Consider the following 19978-nt stretch of genomic DNA (forward strand, 5'->3'; position numbering starts at 1 on the left):
AGAATAACATTTAATTTAAATTCACCAGCAACAAACAGCCAAGCGAGCAGCGAAAAAACACAAGAGAAGACAAGAAAAATGACAGAGGGTGTGCAAAAAAAAATGTATTTGACTTGGCCGAAAAGGCGCCGCGGCAGAAAGACGTTTGAAGTTTGGCGTTTTTTAGAGTTGGCTACGCCAGCAACAACGCAGTAATTATTGCCGACGCTGATGAGACAGGCAGCAATAACAACAGCACAACAACAGTGGGTCACTGGAGAGCCAGGTGATCACAACAAAAAGGCAGTAACAGTGACGGCACACCAGCAACAGCAACACTAAGTGTGCAGACAACAGCAGCAACACGAGTACAAGCAACATATTGCCATTGTGATTTTAACAGCCGCAACATTAGCCGCAGCACTTGCCATAATGACGAGTGCAATGCTAATAGTAACGGCAGCAAGATTAGTTCAGAATATAAATGGTAGCACAGCAACACCTTCTGTAAAGTAAAAGGTCGAGCAGCAGCAACAACAGCATCTAAAATAGTTGTTGTATGGCCGCAACAGCAACATCGAAACTCAAAGTAACAGCAGCAACATCAGATGCAGAAGTATCAATTGTAATAACCGCAGCAGAATCAGCGAACGCAGCAGCAGATATGGCAATATCGGTGGCGCAGCAGCAACACCAGCCTCTGAAACACCAGCAACACTGCCAGCAAAACCAGACCCCGAACAGTTCTGCCGGCGTCGGCAGAGAGAGAGGGAGCGGAGAAGAGGCGGTGGAGGCAGCGGGCCAAGTTTGCTAAGTTTTTCAACTCTTCGCTGACAGCGCAGACGCAGCGTCGTTGGCGATCAGTGCGGTTTTGGAGTTCGTTGCGACCGGTCGCGAGATCACAGGCTCAGTGGAACCCCCCAAAAGATCCCATATCGTCTTCGATTCGCGAGTGAAGATCTCTTCCCCGCCCAGAGTTTAACCTTTGTGTGTGTGATTGCCAGTGTTAGGATTAGCACATCCTGCCAATTCTAAAATCCAATCAAAATCGGGGCCCCAGCCCAAACAACCACACTGTGTCACCAAAAGCCCCAGACACACCATAGCACAACCACAAGCTCATCCACGAGCAAAGCAACCGTTAGCCATGCTGGCAATGAAGGATAAACCTTGGCTGCTGCTATTTGGCCTATTGGCCGCATTAAGCTGTAAGTACCCCGGGCAATGATTTATAAGTGCCATTGTGATGCAAATTGAACGGATAGCGATGCAGACACAGCTGCAGATAAAGATACAGATACAGATACAGATGCAGATACAGATACAGAAACTAGATTAGTGGCCTGTATTTATGGCCCAGACAATGAGCCCACACAGCTCAATGACATGCCGAATACGAATCCGATGTATATATCATCTTTTGTGAGTGCGGTGCCAGCCAGCCAGCCAGCCAGCCAGCCAAATGAATATTCATCAGCTTTTATGATCGCGCTGACCGTTGAACCACTGACCAACTCCACAATTGTCCCACTGACGGACTGCATTAGCATTTCCACCCGAGATTTGCATAAATTGCTGGCTTGTTTCCTTGATACCATTTCGAAGACCTCCTAGCGACTGGAAAAGCCGCTGGGAAAGTAGGTCTCTGGGTTGCTTAGTCCGTGCGAATAATGAACAGGGTTCACTTAATCGCGTAATTGATAGCTAAGCTTGTTTAGTAGGCGTTGTGATTAATAAATAATTGAAGTAGAAATTAAAATTATCGTTTAACCATTTTTTGATTTTGAATAAATTTGTTTTTAAAACTTATATATACATTTCTATTTTAGCCAACAACGGAATGTACTTATTTTTTTATAACATCGCAATTGAAATCATTAAAAGTATCAAATCAATACGAGCAGGTCCGATAAACGGAGAAATATAAATTTCGAAAGATTGAAAGGATATCATTACAAGCGTTTTTTATTAATGGTTTCTCGTTTAGGTTTTATTGGCAATTCATTGTGTTGTGTTAATTAAAAAATATCGACCTTTTTTTAATATTTGCAATTGAATTATGTCTTTTTGTGTGAGATTTTATGCTTTTGGTGCCAATTGATTTTGCAATACGAGCCGCTTCAGATGATTGGCAATTGCCCCCAACCAGTTCGATGGGTTCGCTTGGCCAATAGCTGAGTGCCTAATGGCTCCGTCTGGCTTTAGCCCGATCATCATTAATAAGACTGCGATTGCTCCGCGTTTGTTGTTGCCGTGCGGTGCTTTTAATTACACCTTTGGCATTTTGCATACGACTACGAATACGAAGTGCCCCCGTGAGCTTTAAATCAATGATGGATTCTGGGACAGCCAGGCGGAAATCGGCTGGGCAGAACCGTGGCCGACAAACTGGCCAGATTCTGGCAATCTTGCGAACTGGCAAACAAGAAAGACTCGTCCGCGTCTGCGCAAAATTTGGAGCAGCCGAAGCCATGGCCATGGAAAAGTGAACCGGCCAGCGGGTAAATAACCAATCGGGTTGTGTCAAAAATAAAAAATAACTGCAGGCCATGGCGGTTGTGTCGCCCCGACAGACCATTTGATGGCAGTTAAAAAAGCAAACGTGTTTATGGCCCATGCAAAAAACAAAGCACTCACAGCACCAACAAAAAGATTGTAATAAACCACAGATAAATTGAATTTGAACAACAACAACAACAAGAGCCAAACCGAACTCAACGGCCAAGTTTGTGAAGGTGAAGTGGGAATTTTTCATTCGCCGAAATTCGCCAGCCCGCAAGGCAAACAAAGTTGGCCCATTAAAATCGGCTTAGAACCATTCATCTCCTAACGAGAATTAGTTCCCATTAAGACCTGTTTTTTTTCGTTTATGTTTTGGTGTTACACGCCTCACGAGTTTTCGGATTGTTTTCAAAGTTTATTTGCCGTAAATCCGTAAATCCGAAACTTCCTGTGGTCCAGAGAACAAAGACTGCGATCGAGTTGAAGCTGCGACACACCGCTTGCGTAGATTTGTGTTTGATTTGATTGTTTTGGTTTATTTGTTTGCCAGAACCCGTTGATATGGAAATTAAAAGCACTGAAAAAATAAAACAATATTTTATAAAAGACTAGTAGGACTATCTTAGTAGGAATAGTAGTATCCATTAGCATATTATTTATAAACAGGCACCTCAGCTTTATATTTTTAAATGGACTTTACGCTATTAAACAATTATTTCATTTTAATTTTTAGCTAAGGAAATACACTTTGAGAAAAACGCAAAAAATGAATATTCACAATAACAACTTTTGTTTTGTAGTTTTGGAAACTTAAATGTTAAAAGTATGTCGTTTTAAAATTCAAGTTTTTTATGTTCTTTTAACATTTATAATGGAAACCTATATTTCCTACTAGACATTTTTAATTCATAGTGCTTATACGAAATAATAGAATTTTTGTCCATATAAAATGCATTTTAAGCAATCTTAATCTTAGACTATAGATTTTCACAGTGTATGACTAATTAAGTGGTCGCTAAGTGGCTGCGGAGATTTCGTGTGTGTATTCATTGCCCACTGACTCAGCTAGTGCCAAGTTTGTTGCCTAAGTCTCTTGTTTATGGCTGCTTGCCACACCAATTCTTATATTTGCTTTTGTGTTTGCAGGCTTAGCCAGCTTCGGAGACGCGGCTTACCCGTACTATGGCACCAAGATCGGAGCCCTGACCCGCCTGCACCACGGTGTCTCCGGCGATGTGTACGCCGTGGACTCGCGCACCATCTTCATCAAGAAGTTCAACTACGACGGCGAGGCGCCGGCGGCCTACTTCTATGTGGGCAATACGGCGCGGCCCAGCAACGAGGGTGCCGCCCGGCTGAGGGACGAGAGGGGCGGAACCGCCTCCCTGACCCGCCGCTACCGGAACAAGGACGTCACCCTGTCGCTGCCCGAGGGCAAAACGCTGCGCGACATCAAGTGGTTCTCGGTGTGGTGCGATGAGTTCGCGGTCAACTTCGGCGACGTCGCCATTCCGGCCAACTTGGACTTCCCGCGTCCGCAGAAGATCAGTGCCCTGAGGGGAGTACACGGGGTCTCCTCCGACAACATTGTGATCGTGGACGCCCAGACGCTGCTGGTGCCCAACTTCAGCTACGACGGCGAGGCGCCAGGTGAGTACTGCTCCAAAACATTATCATAAAAGTGTATACGAAATAGAAGGAAAGCACATCATAGAATTTATTTATTAAATAAGTTAATAATTTCAATAGTAACTTGCAATGAGGCTTAACCTACAAAGAAAAAACAACCATTTAAAACAAATAAATACTCATATTCACAGCATTATCAAAAATCTTCAATTAAAAATTGTATAATCAATAAACAAATGTTCCAAAGTACTTGGAACTCATTTGCAAAGCAATACATTTGTGAAATACTGGGAATTTAAGCTATAATAATGATATGCATTATTTATAACAATATGTTTTTTCAATAAGGGGAATTTAAACTGAAGTTCTTTATTAAGTTTAAAATAATAAAAACAAAATATACTGGATCAATAAAATGCTTTTGTCATAGGTGTGGGTGAACAAAACCGGAAAGAAGATATACAATTTGATTTGTTGAGTTAGTGTTCTAGAAGTTTATTTTAAAGTCAATTAGGTGATACAGAAGTACTTACTTTGTTTTACTACTAGTGAGCTGAACTTGCTTTTGACTTTCCACTAATTACTTGCAGATGCCAAGTTCTGGGTGGGTCGTGGCCAGCGGCCCACGTCCGAGGGTCTGAGGATTCCGGACGAGAACGGCAAGGAGAACCCGCTGCGCCGCTACGAGCGCAAGACGATTGTGCTGACCCTGCCCGAGGACCTGACCATCTTCGACATCGGTCACTTTGGCGTGTGGTGCGAGGCCTTTACCGTCGATTTCGGCCATGTCCGCCTGCCGGAGGGCCTCAATGTGCCGCCCTCGCTGAAGATGCTCGGCATCAGTCCACAGGTAAAGAAGAACGCCAGACAGATCCTAAGCGAGCTGCAGCGCTGATAGCTGATGGCTGATGGGTGTAACTGTGTGTTGTAACTCTATTTATGCAAGCGTATTTATTGTTGTGTAATTGCAAATATTTATATTTATCAATCAAATCCAATCGATTCGGATCCGGCATCGAGAGTCGTGACCGGAAATTCCTAGACTGTAAGCTGGATGGACGGCGGAGGAGAGATCCAAAATATATATATACTTATATACATATGTGCAACACATTCTATAATATATGTGTCTATGTAATACTCACCTGCTTGTTATTTGTGTTTTGTTGTCTTGATCAGCTTTTGCTTGAGCTCCGGGAGCGTCTTATACAAAATGAAATCTGTGTGGGACCGAATCCTATTTGTTCCTTCACCTCGAAACCTACAACACACACACCAAACACACACCTATAAAAACCCCACACACCGACAAACACAAACACATATATTCCTGTGATCTACTAACACCCAAGCGAAATCAAAAACATTTTTCATTTTGTATAATAAAACCATTCCAAAAGCAAAAAACTTTCGATAACAGCAGAACAAAAATGCAAACATTTCGGGTACGATCAGAATTCTAATTTTGGCAACGCTTTCTCCTCCCCCTCCAACCCCTCACCCACACGAACACACACCCACACCCGCACTGCACAACCACCGAAACAAACCAAATCCAAATCCACAAATCCACTTCCGTTTCCGATCCAATCGAACCTTCCCTTCAACCAATCTCTTCCAGTCGAAACTCAACTGCGAGGTGCTCTACGACGATCTAGCCTTCGAGGTCCGCTGGGCGGTGGCCGGCGAGAGCATCGTGGTCCAGTTGGTGGCCAAATTGGGTAAGTCCGACCGATCTTTGGGTGCTAATTGCTCGCAAAATGCGGAAACAGTTCCGCCCGTGTTAAACGATAGGCGCTGGCATTCAGCAGACTGTGAAAACATTAGCTTGTGTTTATATATTTATATTATATTCTTTACTTTTTATTTAAAAGATTTTAAAACAGCAGCTTGAAAAAAATCGAATAAATGCAATTGAAAACTTTCTAGTTAAACTTGATTTTTTAACGATAGAACTATGAACTTTAAATAATTTTAAAATAATAAAAATTAGTTTTTTCCCAATTTATTTTATTTATACTATTTTTACTGTTGCGAAAAGCAAAATTAGGCTAGGTATTGTAAATAAATAAAATTAATTTTAAAAGTATTGTTTATTAATATTTAAAATCCAGTTAAAAGGCTTATCTCTCTGGCATTTTAATTAAGATCTATTTTCAAATTTAAATTTAAGTTCTGTTTAAAAACATTATCGGTAGCTTTGTTCGGCAAAATTTTATTTTTACTACAAAAGATTTAAAGTCAAACCAATGGCCGTTAAAGCAGCCAAACATGTTTGGAATTTGCCAATATATCTTTTGGAACCAAATCCCTTTACCTGACCTATCCCATTTGTTGACAAGCCTTCGGCGGAAAGGCCCAAGGCATGTTGGCTTCTGCAACTGCTGCTGCTGATTTATGATGCTTTGACATTTTATCGAGTACAGTTAGCAGGGAGGGGGGCGCGATGGCAACAATAAAATCCAGTTGGCATCCAAATTGACCGATCAGCAGCAGCACCGTCGTTGGCAGAATAACAAGTTGCGAATTATGACGACTGGTTTTATTGCGCAACGCGAGTGCTGGCTGGGATGGGGTGGACACATGGATGGATGGCTGCTTTTATTGGCTGGCTGCATCTGCAATCACGAGCATCGTGGGCATTCTTTGGCCATGTCCATCCGCCACTGGTCTTACTCCGAGATGGGCAATTTGCAACCGCTAAGAATGCCGCCAGGAATTTTCACCGGAAAACTGCCGGTCGACCGGTTCGCCTGGCCAGAAATGGGAGCAAGCAACTTTCATTGATTGCGGGGCTCTGAGAATTTTACTGCACTTGAAAAAGTATTTAAGCACGGATTTAAAGATTAAAAAAAACTACCGGTTGCAATTCCAGGATAAAAAGAAATTATTTGTATATTAACCAAAAAACGCGGAAAATAGAATAAACTTTATTTGCTTTATAGAAAACTTTTTACTCTTCGCTCCAATCATATTCGTAACATTATTATTTAATTTATTTTCAGCTTTGTTCACTTCCGAATTAATGAGAGCTTTAAGTAATAGTTGCTTTTTTTTAAATGACCTAATAGACTTTTCTAAAACTCAAATCAGTTTTGTTGTTCCACTAGTGGGCAGATCAAATGTTGAAAAACTCCTTAGAATGTTCATGGTCAGTTTCTCTGATTCATACCTTTTTTCTGGGCTGTATGTTAGCCAGCTAAATTTTCGAAGTCCACTCATAATCTTTATGTTCCCACAGATCCGAACCACTACATGTCGTTCGGCATCTCGCCGAGCAAGAACATCAGCCAGATGATTGGCGCAGATGCAGTGGTGGCCTGGGTGGATCCCCAAACCGGAAACGGATTTGCAACGGACTACTTCCTGGAGGGCAAGGCGCAGTGCTCGGGCGGACGTGGTGCCTGTCCGGACACCAAGATCTCGGAGAAGACCAACTCCATCCGGCTGCTCAATGCTGCCATGGTCAATGGCTACTCGATTGTGACCTACCAAAGATCCCTGGCTGCCACGGATCGCCTGGATCTGCCCATCTCGATCACGGACGCTGAGTCGGTGGTCTGGGCCATTGGACCGCTGAACGATTTTCGAGAGGTCTCCTTCCACACGTTCTATAACAAGCACCTGCACCAGATCGAGTTCGGCCGGCAGCCCAAGTGGAATTGTCCCTTGCCCGAGGGCGCTCGTCCTGGCAGCAACTCCTCCGAGCAGGAAGACTCCGCCCCCGCAGCCCAGAGTTCTACGGGTGGAGCGGGCTATCCGCCAGCGGGAAGACCCCATGTGGAGCCTGACGAGGAGTTCTACGAGAACCGGGCGGAGGCACTGCATCGCCAGCCACCGCAGAGGCGCCAGGAGACCGCCATCGTCACCCAACGGCGACCAGTGCCCACTCCGAAGCCAGTGAACAGCAATGGCGCCTGGGACATCCCAGCCATCCAGTGCCACGAGCCAGAGGACGGAGTCTTCTACGCCCAGATGGGTCCCACGGGCGGCAAACACGGTTATCCAGCCATCACAGGTGAGTCTCTGAAAGAACTCCCATATATGTATATGTTTATATTAAAGGTTAAATGGGAAATAAGCTATGAATTAAAAAAAAAACATATTAAATACAAAATATTTAAAAAAAAAAATATTATTGTACATTTTTATTGAATAGCATGTATTAAGTCAAGTTATTATCTTGCGAAGATAGTTTCTTTGCTCCCCGAATTCATATCAATATACCTTCTTTCTTGCACTAAACTCAGCTATATTTTGTGTATATCTCAGGACACGTCGGCTGGGGCATTTCCTGGTACATCAACGGACTTCTTATCCCCGAAATCCATGTGGTGCGCGGCAGGACCTACACCTTTGTGGTGGAGGGCGGCAATAACCCCGATATTCCGGCCAAGTACCATCCGTTCTACATCAGTGACGATCCTGTGGGAGGATACGAGCACAAACGCGAGGAGGAAAAGAAGGTGAGGTGTCTGTGTTTAATACATCATCCTAGGACAAACTCTTGGAAAGAGTATAGTGATAAAAAAATTGAAAGGTTTAAATAAATATCTGGGTAATAAATTCAAATACAGTATTTAAATTTAATTTTTTAATATTAAAATTAAATATAGCATTGTTATATTAAATGCAATGCTTATTTCTTTTTATGACTTTATATTAAAATATTTGAAATAATAGTCAAATGAAAAAATAAAAAAAGCTTTTATTTGAAATAACTAAAAACCGCAATAAGTGAAAATCAAAGCGAATAATATTTAAATTGAGTATGAAATATGTATTTTTTTTACCAGAACGATCCTATGCAACCAATCAATAATTGTTTTCCATTCCCTTTCCAGGCCGTTCGCATCTACGCCGGAGTGCATCGCTCCCGATCTGGCCAGGTCACGCCCACGGGAGTGGGTCGCCTCTGCAACTGGACGCCGGACGTGGAGGGTCCTCCAGCCGACGACTACCAGTCATTCGGCGCGTACCAGCGCACCCTGACCCTCAAGTGCGACGCCGGAGAGCCGGGCGTGATCAGCTGGAAGCCCGACAGGAGTACGCCGGACACGGTGTACTACCACTGCTTCACGCACCGCTACCTGGGATGGAAGATCCACGTCCACGACGCCTGCGACTCGGAGGCGGGCGGTCCAAAGGGAGCGGCCTCCGAACGGCACGAGATCCGGCTGCCGGCGGAATCGGAACCGGCGCCCGTGCACGAGGACTACGCCGGAGAGGCGTCCGTTCGGCACGAAACAAAGGTCAGCGCCAACGATAATTTTTTATTGAAGCACCAAACCGATTTGATTAAGAACCACAATATGAACGGAACACCGCCCAAACTGAGTTTTGAAATAACGAAATCTTCGGAAATAACCAAACTGATTTCAGATGGCATCCGCGCTGCTGAGGCTCTCGAGGAGAGCCTACTGAGGAACCCGAATCTGAACCCCCATCCCAACCAGTACCCGAATCCGCATCCGCATCCGCACCAGAAACCGAACGTGACCCCGACCGAGATCAGCTCGCGACCCGAGATTCTGTTGGGCGAGACCCATGCCCAAAAGCTGAACACATCTCCATCCGCATTCCCATCCCCATCAGCATCGGCCTCACCATCCCCCGCCACCCTGAAGCTGCCAATCCTTGCGGCTGGCCCAGGGCCAGGCCCCCATCTCATCCACCATCCCCCGCACCTGCATCGCCTGCACCACCATCCGCAGCATGCCCTTGCCCCCCACCCGCATCTACATTTGCATCACCACAACCTAACCGCTAATCTTCCAGCGCTGGCCCAGAAAACCATCGGCCTGTCCGAGTTCCTGCGTCCGCCGCAGAACGCTCCGCTCTTCCATCCGGTGAAGCTGCCCGGCCGTCGTCCCTTCCCCGCTCCCATCAAGAAGGTGCCGGCCTCGAGGCCCGTGCTGCCGCAGCAGCATCCGCACTTGCATCCCCTCCCCGGCCTCCTGCAGCAGCCCTCCTTGATCGTGAGCCACTACAGGAAGCCGGTGCCGGGTTTGCTCAAGCCGTTCGTCAAGGAAAAGCCCTTCCCGCTGCAACCGCTGGCTGCCTCCGTCCTGCTTTTGGGACAGCCCACTGAACTGGGCGGAGGTTTCGGCCTGGGCCATAAAGGCGAACGACTGAAGGTCAAGGGAAAGACCAAAATTCCAGTACCCTATGTGGATCTGGAACCTCAGGGCTCACTGCAAAACACGGCCTTCTTTAATCATCCGGGAAAGGTGGATCAAAAGTCTTTAGCAAGCTCCATCCCTATTCCCAGCTCAACCACGACCACGCCCCTGATGAAACGTCCACCTGTGAAAGAACCCTCCCAGGAGGAAATCGCCAGTATGCGACCGGCCGTCAATCAGGGTTTCAAGCCCGACACCGTGATCGTGGAAAGTGGTTTCCGACCCATCATGAGAACAGACGGCAGTGGGGTCCAGTTGCCCAAGGAAATCATTGAGCAGGTGGCCCATCGTCGGGAGGACCCGGGAACCGAAATCGACGAGGTAATGGAAACGGACACCCTATTCCTGACAGCTCAACAAGGAGGCAGTGAAACGCAGAGCTTTGAGCCCATGTTTATACCCTCTCCGTTGGACAGTACCAATGCCTCAAAGATATTGAAGGTTAAAATAAAGGAGGTAAGTCCATCGGCCTCAGCCTTGCGGTTGCCCTCGGCAGCTCTGGAGCACGCCCTGCCTGCCGCCTCGGAGTTGAGGAAGCCCACCCTGGACGAGCTCTTTGGCGAGGAGATAAACGAAGAGGAACTGGAACTAGAGACAGCGCCCGAGGGGGACGATGAAGATGTGCCAGAGGAGACCACCAAGAAGTCAGCCCCAACCACTCCAAAAGAGATCCCAAGCAGTGCTACCAAGAAGCCGGAACCCGAACTCCTAGAGGACCTCTTCGGACCCGAAGAAGAAGACATTTACGCTGACGAGATGGAACTTGAAATGGATGACCGCGTGGCGGCTGCTGCGGAGCGGATTGACACCTACTACCTGCCGCCGGACAACCGGAAGGTTCCCCATTCGAGTCTGCCGAGTGGAGCGCTTTACACCTTCGATGGCAAGTCGGTGGTGGACAGCAGCCTGGTGCTGCCGCCCAAATTGGACGCGGGCGACAGTGGAGCGGTCCACCAGCGCCATGCGCAGTATGGGCTTACACCGCTGGAGCAGCTTGTTCGAACCACGCCGCAATTCGGAGCTTACAGGGGAGAGCTGCCACAGGAGTTCCGCGGCACGGAGCCCCAGCCCGTGTCGGAGTACTCACATCCGGCGCCCTTCAGTCGAACCAGCACCACTCCCGGATTTTCCACCAGCAGTGGCAACACCATTTATCCGTCGTACTCCTCATCGCCAGGAGCATCAACATCCACAGCCACAGCCACATCATCAACATCATCATCATCATCATCATCGCCATTCTTGTCCTCATCATCGCTGAGACCCATTTCCACCAAGCTGCAGCTACTGAAGCCAGTGGGCCGACGGGCGTAGGACCTGCAATAGCGAAATTATAAACAAAAAATAGCATTTAACCGAACCGTTTTGGGGTGTACTCTCATAACCACGTTACATTTACTCGTAAACCTGTATTAGCCCGTAGTTTTCTTTTAACAATTATGATGCTCTTAATTTTAAACGAACGCATGAATTTTATTAGCTAAGCTAACCGATTGTGCTTAAGCCGCATTTTAGTCGTTGTGAAATAAAAACCAAGAATTAATCTGAGTTTGATTGAATTTTTATATCGTATTTTATACGAAGTGTATATTTAAATACGTTGAAAAATAATTCAACAATATCAAATTTTTTTTCGACATTTGCTAGTTTGGCGTTTTCATAGTGAATTCTGGCATATTTATTGGGAATATTAAGAGCCAATTTAAATTACCAATCTTAACGAAAGTGAGAACTGTAAATAAGAAATTCTTAAGGTTTTTTAAGAGATTTTCCTATAAACATATATATGTATGGTTCCAAGACCCCAAATTTGTGAACTTCGAATGGTTTACCAACCTCACAAGGACTCCAAAAATGAATCCTCCAGGCATAACTGACATTCTCGAATTGTTGAACTATGAATTAACAGTGTATTTCTTGCAATGCCTGCTGCATCACACGGTCGGTTTGTTGTGGTGGCCAACCCAGCTTATCGGCTACGAATCTTACAGCTACTTGTAATGGTAATATTGGTGTGTGGTGTGGCGTGGTGCTCAGATCGGATCGGTGGTGCTCAGAATTCGCCGCTCTTGCCGTCGCAGGCCACGATCTTGACCTTGTCCACCTTGACGAACTCGTGCACCTCGCGGAACTCGACGTCGTTGAGCATGAGGGTCCAGACATTGTCGCAGAAGCGGTAGGTGTTCAGTTTGCCAGCCTTAAAGGTCACGCGAGCCTTGACCCGCTGGTTGAGGGCGTTGTTGATGCTCTTGTCGAACTGCAGCAGCACCTTGAACGCAAGTCCGGGCGTGATCTGGCCGTACTATGGAACGCAATATGGAATCCCGACAATTACACTGCGTTCTGGTTGGCTGCGGCCATCTTGCGGGCCCATTACTAACCTGAATCAGCTCATCCAGGCTCTCCTGCAAGGTGTTTCCCAGCGTGGTGTTGCGGTACAGTTGGTAGGACATCGTGGCTCCGTTGAATTCGGCCTATCTACAAATTTTCCTGCTAATTTTCGCAGATCTTGACACTGTTCGCTTTCCTTCGGGGGATTCAAATGAGGGGTGGGGGGCGGCTAGGGCTGGAGAAAGTTCGATGCCAACATCGATTTTTCAAAATATCGGTCCTATCGATGTTTGGCAGGGGACTATCGATGTTTATCCATCCATCTCTCTCTTCTTCTGTTATAGCCTGATTCCATTGCCGCGTTAGTGGACTTTTTAAATGTGCCTGATTCCATTGCCGCATTAGCAATTATTTAATGCTACTCCGACATGTGAGTGGCACGAACAGCTGATCTGGGCTTGTTTACTTTTGAATTTTGCCAAATCCAAAATAAATTATTTAAAATTAATGAACTTGAGTGAATTTACTAAACTCTGTAATGCTCAGCAGGACATCCATATTGCGACCGAGCCATTTGCCAATTTGGACGACAATGAAGAGAAGCTGATTGCGTTGTTATGACGGGTTTGCAATGGAGACCACCACAGTTTCTAAAAAGGGCAAGGATCCCTGTATATGTGGGAGTTATTCTATGCCACAGATTCAGCAGTATTTCATTGTGGTACTGCGAGCAGAATTTGCAGCGTGCGCTCTAGGTTTCAGTCATTTTTACACAAAATAGATTTTATATTCAAAAGACATCAAAAATTGCGCCAACCTTGCTTATAGAAAACAGCTGTTTTAGTGGTGGCACGAACAAAATATCGTTAAACATCGGTATTTTCCGGTATTTTTTCTAAAAACGTTCGGGGCGAATTTATAGCCTGATTCCATTGCCGCATTAGTGGACTTTTTAAATGTGCCTGATTCCATTGGCGCATTAGCATTTAGTTAATGCTACTCCGACATGTGAGTGGCACGAACAGCTGATCTGGGCTTGTTTACTTTTGAATTTTAGCAAATCCAAAAGAAATTAATTAAAATTAATGAACATGAGTGAGTTTACTAAACTCTGTAATGCTCAGCAGGACATCCATATTGCGACCGAGACATTTGCCAACTTGAACGACAAAGAAGAGAAGCTGATTGCGTTGTTATGACGGGTTTGCAATGAAGGCCACCACAGTTTCTAAAAAAGGCAAGGATCCCCGTATATGTGGGAGTAATTTTATGCCAAAGATCCAGCAGTAAAGCATTGTGGTACTGCGAGCAGAATTTGCAGCGTGCGCTCTAGGTTTCAGTCATTTTTATACAAAATAGATTTTATATTCAAAAGACATCAAAAATTGCGCCAACCTTGCTTATAGAAAACAGCTGTTGTAGTGGTGGCACGAGCAAAATATCGTTAAACATCGGTATTTTCCAGTATTTTTTCTAAAAACTTTCGGGGCGAATGGTTTTTAATCGCATTTAAAAATCGCATTTATTTTAAATGCGGCATTTAGCCTTATGGGATTCCCTGTGTAAATAAATGCGCATTTGGCTAAATGCGTTTTAATGCGGCAATGGAATCAGGCTATTAATCTTTAATTTTAATAAAACTCGTATATGTTGGAAAACAAGGAAACAATGTAGATTATCCTAATTATCCTTTTAACTTTAATTGTTTCTTTCTATGACAGCAACATGACATTCTCGGAGCTATAGTTTCTATTCATGCAAATTCGCAATTTTATTTTTATTTTTTTTTTTTTCATTTTTCCGGTTCTTCCTATGGTAGGTATACGTCGACCGAACCGCCCCTTCCAAATTATAAAGTACAGGGTTGCGTTTTAAATAACTGTATAAAACAACTTTTGCGTATGGTGTAAATGGACAATTTAATTTTATAAACTAGTGGAATCAGTACAAAGACACGACAGTAAACTTGAAGAATGTTACGCCTTCCGGGTTAATTCGCGTGATAAACGTATCATTTGGCTTAAACAACCCTAAATCGTCGGTGATGTTGAACAAGTCCTTAAAACGAATACAAGCTGGATGAAAATGATTTGTCAAATTAAAATATACTTACAACCACATGATACCCCATACGACTGTTCAGTCCCAGTCTGAACAATGATACCTCGAATGTCTGAGGGCACAGAGGACATGGGCCAAAGCCTCCTTGATTGACGAAGGCTACTGCAAACGAGCTTGTGCCAAAGTCGCTTACCGGAGTTACGGATCGAACCCAAACCTACTCGTCAACCATTATCCAATAGAAAAGATGGATAATACTGTTGGATGTTTGATGTTTGATGTTTACCTGTATATTTCGATCAACCAAAACCATTTTTCCAGGCTTACCCAGCGGGTCCTGATCAATCGCAATTATATCCCGGTTTTGGAGGAGTTTCTTTATTTCCGGTCGCACAGTTCCTAGATCGTTGGTCATAATTAAAGGTGCCGCAAGCACCGACCAAATAGCTAGCTGCAACCGGCTTGCGTCGTAGCTCAAACGAAAGTTTCCCAGGACGAGCTGGAAATAGCGGAAATCAGTCCTTAAGAAATGCGCTACCAGAGGATTAAGCTATCACCATATCCAGATCATTCGAGCGACCAGGGCCAGCGTGCGCTGTCAGAACATCCTGTTTGCTAGCGTAATGCGAGAGTATGTTTGTCACCGATGTAAACGAGTCCTGTACGTCGACAGCAAACCTCCAGAGATTGCAGTGTAAGGCGATCAATGAGTAGTCTGGCTGAAAATAGGGTTGGTGCTCTGAAGGCGGAAGCACGTGAAACATACCTTTGGCTTGTAAAAGGGCCAACTGCACGAGTACACCATGGGACGACCCGTCCGGTTCATGGCCATTCCAAAGGCGGGGTATCCTCGGTCCAAATCCTCTTCACTTGCGTAGCAGCCGTCCATCTTGACGTAGTCAACGCCCCAATTGGCGAAGGTTTGGGCATCCAGCTCAAAGTGTCTTGCAGCCCCAGGCCCCCGGAACATGCACGTCCTCTCTCCCACATCATGGTAAAGTCCGAACTTGAGTCCCAGGAAATGAATCTGTTTGATATATTATGTGAGATTTTGTTATAGAATACAATAGTTTTACTGACGTAATCGCCGAGCACACTCATTCCATTTGGAAAACGATCGAGGCTAGGCACAAGCTCATGTGTGGCGTCATCACGAGAGGCTTCCATCCAACAATCATCAATAATCAAGTATTGATAGCCTGCAGCAGCGTAGCCCTCGGATACCAATAGATCCGCCGTACGCCTGATAAGCGATTCACTATTGGAAGAATATTAGAAAGATAAAATCCGAGAGAGCAAAGGTTATTCACCTGATGCAATCCCTGGGAAAGCGGGCACAGTCCGTCATGCACCGGAACCTTTCAAACGGCATCCAACCCATGGGAGGTACGAGCGCCAGACCGTTATCTAGTCCATATGCAACTCCAAAGGGACGACAACTCCAAGTCAGAAGAAGACCCAGTAGCTTTTGCAGGCTAAAATCCAACATTTAGAGTTAAAAATGAGAACTGTGATGTGGGTGTGAAAATTCGCTTTATTGGTAAGGGGCTGGCGAAACTAATTCAATATAAGTGCACGCAATGTTAGTTAGTAATGCTTTTTTCTTATATATCGTTCTATTTAACGCTTTGGAAATTTACTTGTCAATCTATGATGATTTGATTTAAATACAGTCGTAGTAACTGAGAGAAAGTTAAAAAGTTTTGACTACCTCTGGCTACAATTAAAATAGTCACATTTAATTATAAGTATATTAAGTTAAAATTAAACTATTAAGCAAGGGTAATAAAACAACTTTTAATGTCTGATTTTGGTTATCCCAATTTTAACTCGAACTCGACTAAAACGGCAGGTATTTCGTTAGAAGTCTAATGCAACCCGATTCAGCCCAAAAGCGGGTGAATCTCTAATATCTTCTAATACGAGAACAGATATACATACACAAATTATATAATAATGATTGGCCGTAATGACGTCATCATAATTTATTATAATTATATAAAAAATAAATAATTGTTTTAATTGATAATGCAGATGCAAAGAAAAAACAAAACAAAAATATATACATTTTTATTGGGTCGGCATTTTTAAAAGTATATAAATCTTAAACCACTTCATATTTTGTAGTGGCTTAGTTATTTTTTGGATTGTTGTATCTTGTACTTAAATGTGTGTTTAAATGAAGTGAATCCGGTTCCTATGGCAGCTATATGATATCGTTTTCCGATTTTAATAAAATTAAAAGCGTTATTATTATTTTATTATTATAATTATATAATTATTATTATAATTATTAATTAATCATAAAGAATTTCTAAAAAAAAATTAAAAAATAAAAAAAGTTGAATTTTTTTAAAAAAATTTTTATTTTTAATATTTTTATTGTTGCCATGGGAGCTTTAAGTTATAGTCGTCTAATTTTGATGAAATTTAAACCGTAATTCTGAAATATTTAACCATTACTAAATCTCGAAGAATTAAAAATAAGTTATAATTTTTTTTCCGTTTGTTCCTATGGGAGCCATATGCTATAGTCGTCCGATTTTGTTGAAATTTAAGCCGTATTTCTGAAATATTTAACAATTACTATATCTCGAAGAACTGAAAAAAAATTAAAAAACACCCAAGTTATAATTTTTTTTATTTATGTTGGACCGAATTTCGATCTGCAAATCGCTGCTGAATTGCAACAAAACCGACCCGTTTTTGAAGCGGATGGTGGCTGTTGATGTAAAGTGGGTCACTTACGAAAACTTGAGGCCGGTCGTGGTCGAAGAATGATGATCCGGCCCAGGCGGTGGCTAAGCCACGAGCTCCGAGTCGCTTACTTTGCATCAACCTTACAGCCCAGACATCGCATTTTGTGACTACCACCTATTCCTATCAATGTCGAACAAGAGAGTATTGTGTAAACCGACTGGCTCAGTTTTTTGCAAATAAGGACGAAGGATTTTATGAGAGGGGTATCATGAATCAATTGATTTTAGAGAAAAGCGTTGCTTAATTGAAATAAATCACTTATTTTTAACCATAAAAAAAGCTTTGAATTTCATGAATGGAATGGAGCATTAAAAAATCAAAGAATCATTTCGAGTTTTTAGTTCTTATAAAAATTGAATTTTTTTTTGTAAACGAATTATTATTTTGTTTGACGAATTATTTAAGCCCGGTTTGGTAGGTGTAACTGAATAATAGTAACATCTGAATTAGGTTGGGGCTTATCTCATTATTATAAAAAACAAATCAAGTAAACTACATTAATGACAGCTGTCATTATTCACCAACTTAACATTAATTTGAAATTTCACATCCGAGTTTGAAAATTACTTTTTTTCCAATGATCAGCTAATGACCATGGGTCGCATTATGTACCCTTGACCACTCCAACAAGCCGAGAATCACAACCCCGCCATTTTGGTCCGGAAAGGCACGAACGTTTCCACTTTTAGATTTCTCACTCCCGATCCTCTTCAAGCCACCCACACAGCGATGATGATGGTGAAAGGATGAAATGGCATTTGTTCTTGTGCGCCGCGACTGTGCATTTAATTGAGTTTTTTAATTGACTTTTAACGATACGCGAAATGATCGAAGCTTCGACTGCCCTCAGGGCACCTGGTCGCCGTTTTCGCAGTTTTCCCAGCGACCCGGTCAGCTGTCACGCCCTTTTGGGAAGGTGAGTGATTGATATAAAGTTCAATCTTCACTTACGCCAGTTCAAGAACACAAAACGTCACGAACTCAAAATCTACTGCTATGTTTTTTTATGGTATGATTTTTTCTGCATTAAATGGCAACGGTATTTCAGGTTTTTTTTTCGTCGATTAAGTACCAAACATTTAAATTTTCAAACAAATGTTGAGACAACATGTTTTTAAATGTTGCACAGCATGTTGCGGCAGCATGTTTTTTTTCCGGCAGAAAGTTGCTGCATCATTTTTCGTAATTTATTTGAGAGGGAAAATCTTATTTGACATTGTTTAACATGTGGGGTGTGTCTGCTTTTAGGAGCAAGCATTCCATACGTTTACCCTAGACAACAACCATTAAGCTAAACGAGAACTACGAAAGATGTGAGATCTAAAAGTAAGACGAAAGACGAGAAGACTACAAATGAAGATTAAAGCCGAATGACGAGAACGAGCAAAAAGCGAGAGTTGGCCCTCAGTTTTAAAGCTATCTGCATGAAACTTTCCCAAAGTTGTCTTTATATTGCAGGTAATATATGTGTCGGAACGAGCCGGATTGGACTATAGCATATAGCTCCCATAGGAACAATCGAAAAAATAAATCAAAAAAATTATAACTTAGCTGTTTCTTAATTTTTTTTTTGTTCTTTGACATACAGTATTGGTTAAATATTTCAGAATTACGATTTAAATTTCATCAAAATCGGACGACTATAAAAAATAAACAAAAAAAAATTTTAACTTTGCTGTTTTTTAATTTTTTTTTAGTTCTTCGACAGATAGTGACGGTTAAATATTTTAAAATTACGTTTTAAATTTCATCAAACGACTATATCATATAGCTCCCATAGAAATAGTAAAAATATATAAAATAACTATCTAATAATTGAGCTGCAAATCATCATAGCTTCAAGGTTTTTCAACATATACGCATGTAAATCATGATTTTAATGTTTTAAAAGTATTTAATTCTTGCCGAAGTTATACGGCTGGCCGAATTTTGCTTTCTTTCTTGTTAATAGATTGGACCCGCTGAATCAAATTAAAGGGCATCCACCTTTTCTCTTCAGATGGGGCTCATTTTTAGATTGTTTATTTATAAGTTTTAATTCACAACAATAAAACAAAATATTTAGACTCCAGTTTTGAATACTTCAAATTAAAAAATTTTGATTATTTTCTTTTAACAATAATTTCTGATCACAATGAAATTAATTTAAAAACAATTAATACATCTACACGCGTAGAATTTTGGATTACATTCACCTAATAAACATAATTCAGGGGATTCATGTAGAGGTCCTCTTATGTGACCTCTTAGGTGACCTCTACACGACTAAAAGTAATTATAGAGAAATTTTTAAAAAGTATTTGTTCTTGAACGTAAAACAAAACGGTACATTTATTGTCGAGGAAATAAATTTAGAAATTAAAAAGCTTGAAACAGCTTGAAATAATGCTAGAGTATGACAAATATGATACCCTCGAAGTTGTGGGGAAAAAGTGGAGGATCGGCCTTCGAGAAGCAATATGCAAACTGCAGATAACAGCTAATCAGTTGAAACTGCACGGTCCAAAGTTTTACCCAGAGAATGTGGGTTCTTT

At 42.7% G+C, this 19978-nt stretch overlaps 3 protein-coding genes across 7 annotated transcripts; 1 reads left to right on the plus strand and 2 right to left on the minus strand.

Annotated features, from left to right (window-relative positions):
- The first annotated feature begins 826 nt into the window (after nucleotides 1–826).
- On the plus strand, nucleotides 827–11840 carry LOC108135866 (protein Skeletor, isoforms B/C). Of its 2 annotated transcripts, XM_017256769.2 has the most exons (8): nucleotides 828–1187; nucleotides 3628–4131; nucleotides 4701–4960; nucleotides 5732–5831; nucleotides 7352–8128; nucleotides 8383–8576; nucleotides 8955–9362; nucleotides 9493–9652. In XM_017256769.2, exons 1-8 carry the CDS (start codon nucleotides 1127–1129, stop codon nucleotides 9532–9534), a joined length of 2346 nt encoding a protein of 781 aa, XP_017112258.1. In that variant the 5' UTR covers nucleotides 828–1126; the 3' UTR covers nucleotides 9535–9652. The 2 variants fall into 2 exon arrangements, with proteins under 2 accessions (XP_017112257.1, XP_017112258.1); XM_017256768.2 differs by having other exon boundaries at nucleotides 827–1187; nucleotides 8955–11840.
- Nucleotides 11841–12179: 339 nt separating this feature from the next.
- Nucleotides 12180–12845, minus strand: LOC108135867 (transcription initiation factor IIA subunit 2). Its single transcript, XM_017256770.2, has 2 exons — nucleotides 12674–12845; nucleotides 12180–12594 (listed from the first exon to the last, which is right to left on the minus strand). Exons 1-2 carry the CDS (start codon nucleotides 12743–12745, stop codon nucleotides 12346–12348), a joined length of 321 nt encoding a protein of 106 aa, XP_017112259.1. The 5' UTR covers nucleotides 12746–12845; the 3' UTR covers nucleotides 12180–12345.
- Nucleotides 12846–14529: 1684 nt separating this feature from the next.
- On the minus strand, nucleotides 14530–18405 carry LOC108135855 (alpha-N-acetylgalactosaminidase-like). 4 transcript variants are annotated; one of them, XM_041709604.1, is made up of 8 exons: nucleotides 18012–18405; nucleotides 15995–16159; nucleotides 15765–15942; nucleotides 15451–15711; nucleotides 15242–15403; nucleotides 14971–15183; nucleotides 14737–14901; nucleotides 14530–14681 (listed from the first exon to the last, which is right to left on the minus strand). In XM_041709604.1, exons 2-8 carry the CDS (start codon nucleotides 16063–16065, stop codon nucleotides 14565–14567), a joined length of 1167 nt encoding a protein of 388 aa, XP_041565538.1. In that variant the 5' UTR covers nucleotides 16066–16159; nucleotides 18012–18405; the 3' UTR covers nucleotides 14530–14564. The 4 variants fall into 4 exon arrangements, with proteins under 4 accessions (XP_041565538.1, XP_017112237.1, XP_041565539.1 ...); XM_017256748.2 differs by lacking the exon at nucleotides 18012–18405 and having other exon boundaries at nucleotides 15995–16273; XM_041709605.1 differs by lacking the exons at nucleotides 14530–14681; nucleotides 18012–18405 and having other exon boundaries at nucleotides 14803–14941; nucleotides 15012–15183; nucleotides 15995–16275.
- Nucleotides 18406–19978: the final 1573 nt, after the last annotated feature.

Source organism: Drosophila elegans, unplaced genomic scaffold (genome assembly GCF_018152505.1).
Source record: "Drosophila elegans isolate 14027-0461.03 unplaced genomic scaffold, ASM1815250v1 contig_476, whole genome shotgun sequence".
Lineage (NCBI taxonomy): Eukaryota > Metazoa > Arthropoda > Insecta > Diptera > Drosophilidae > Drosophila > Drosophila elegans.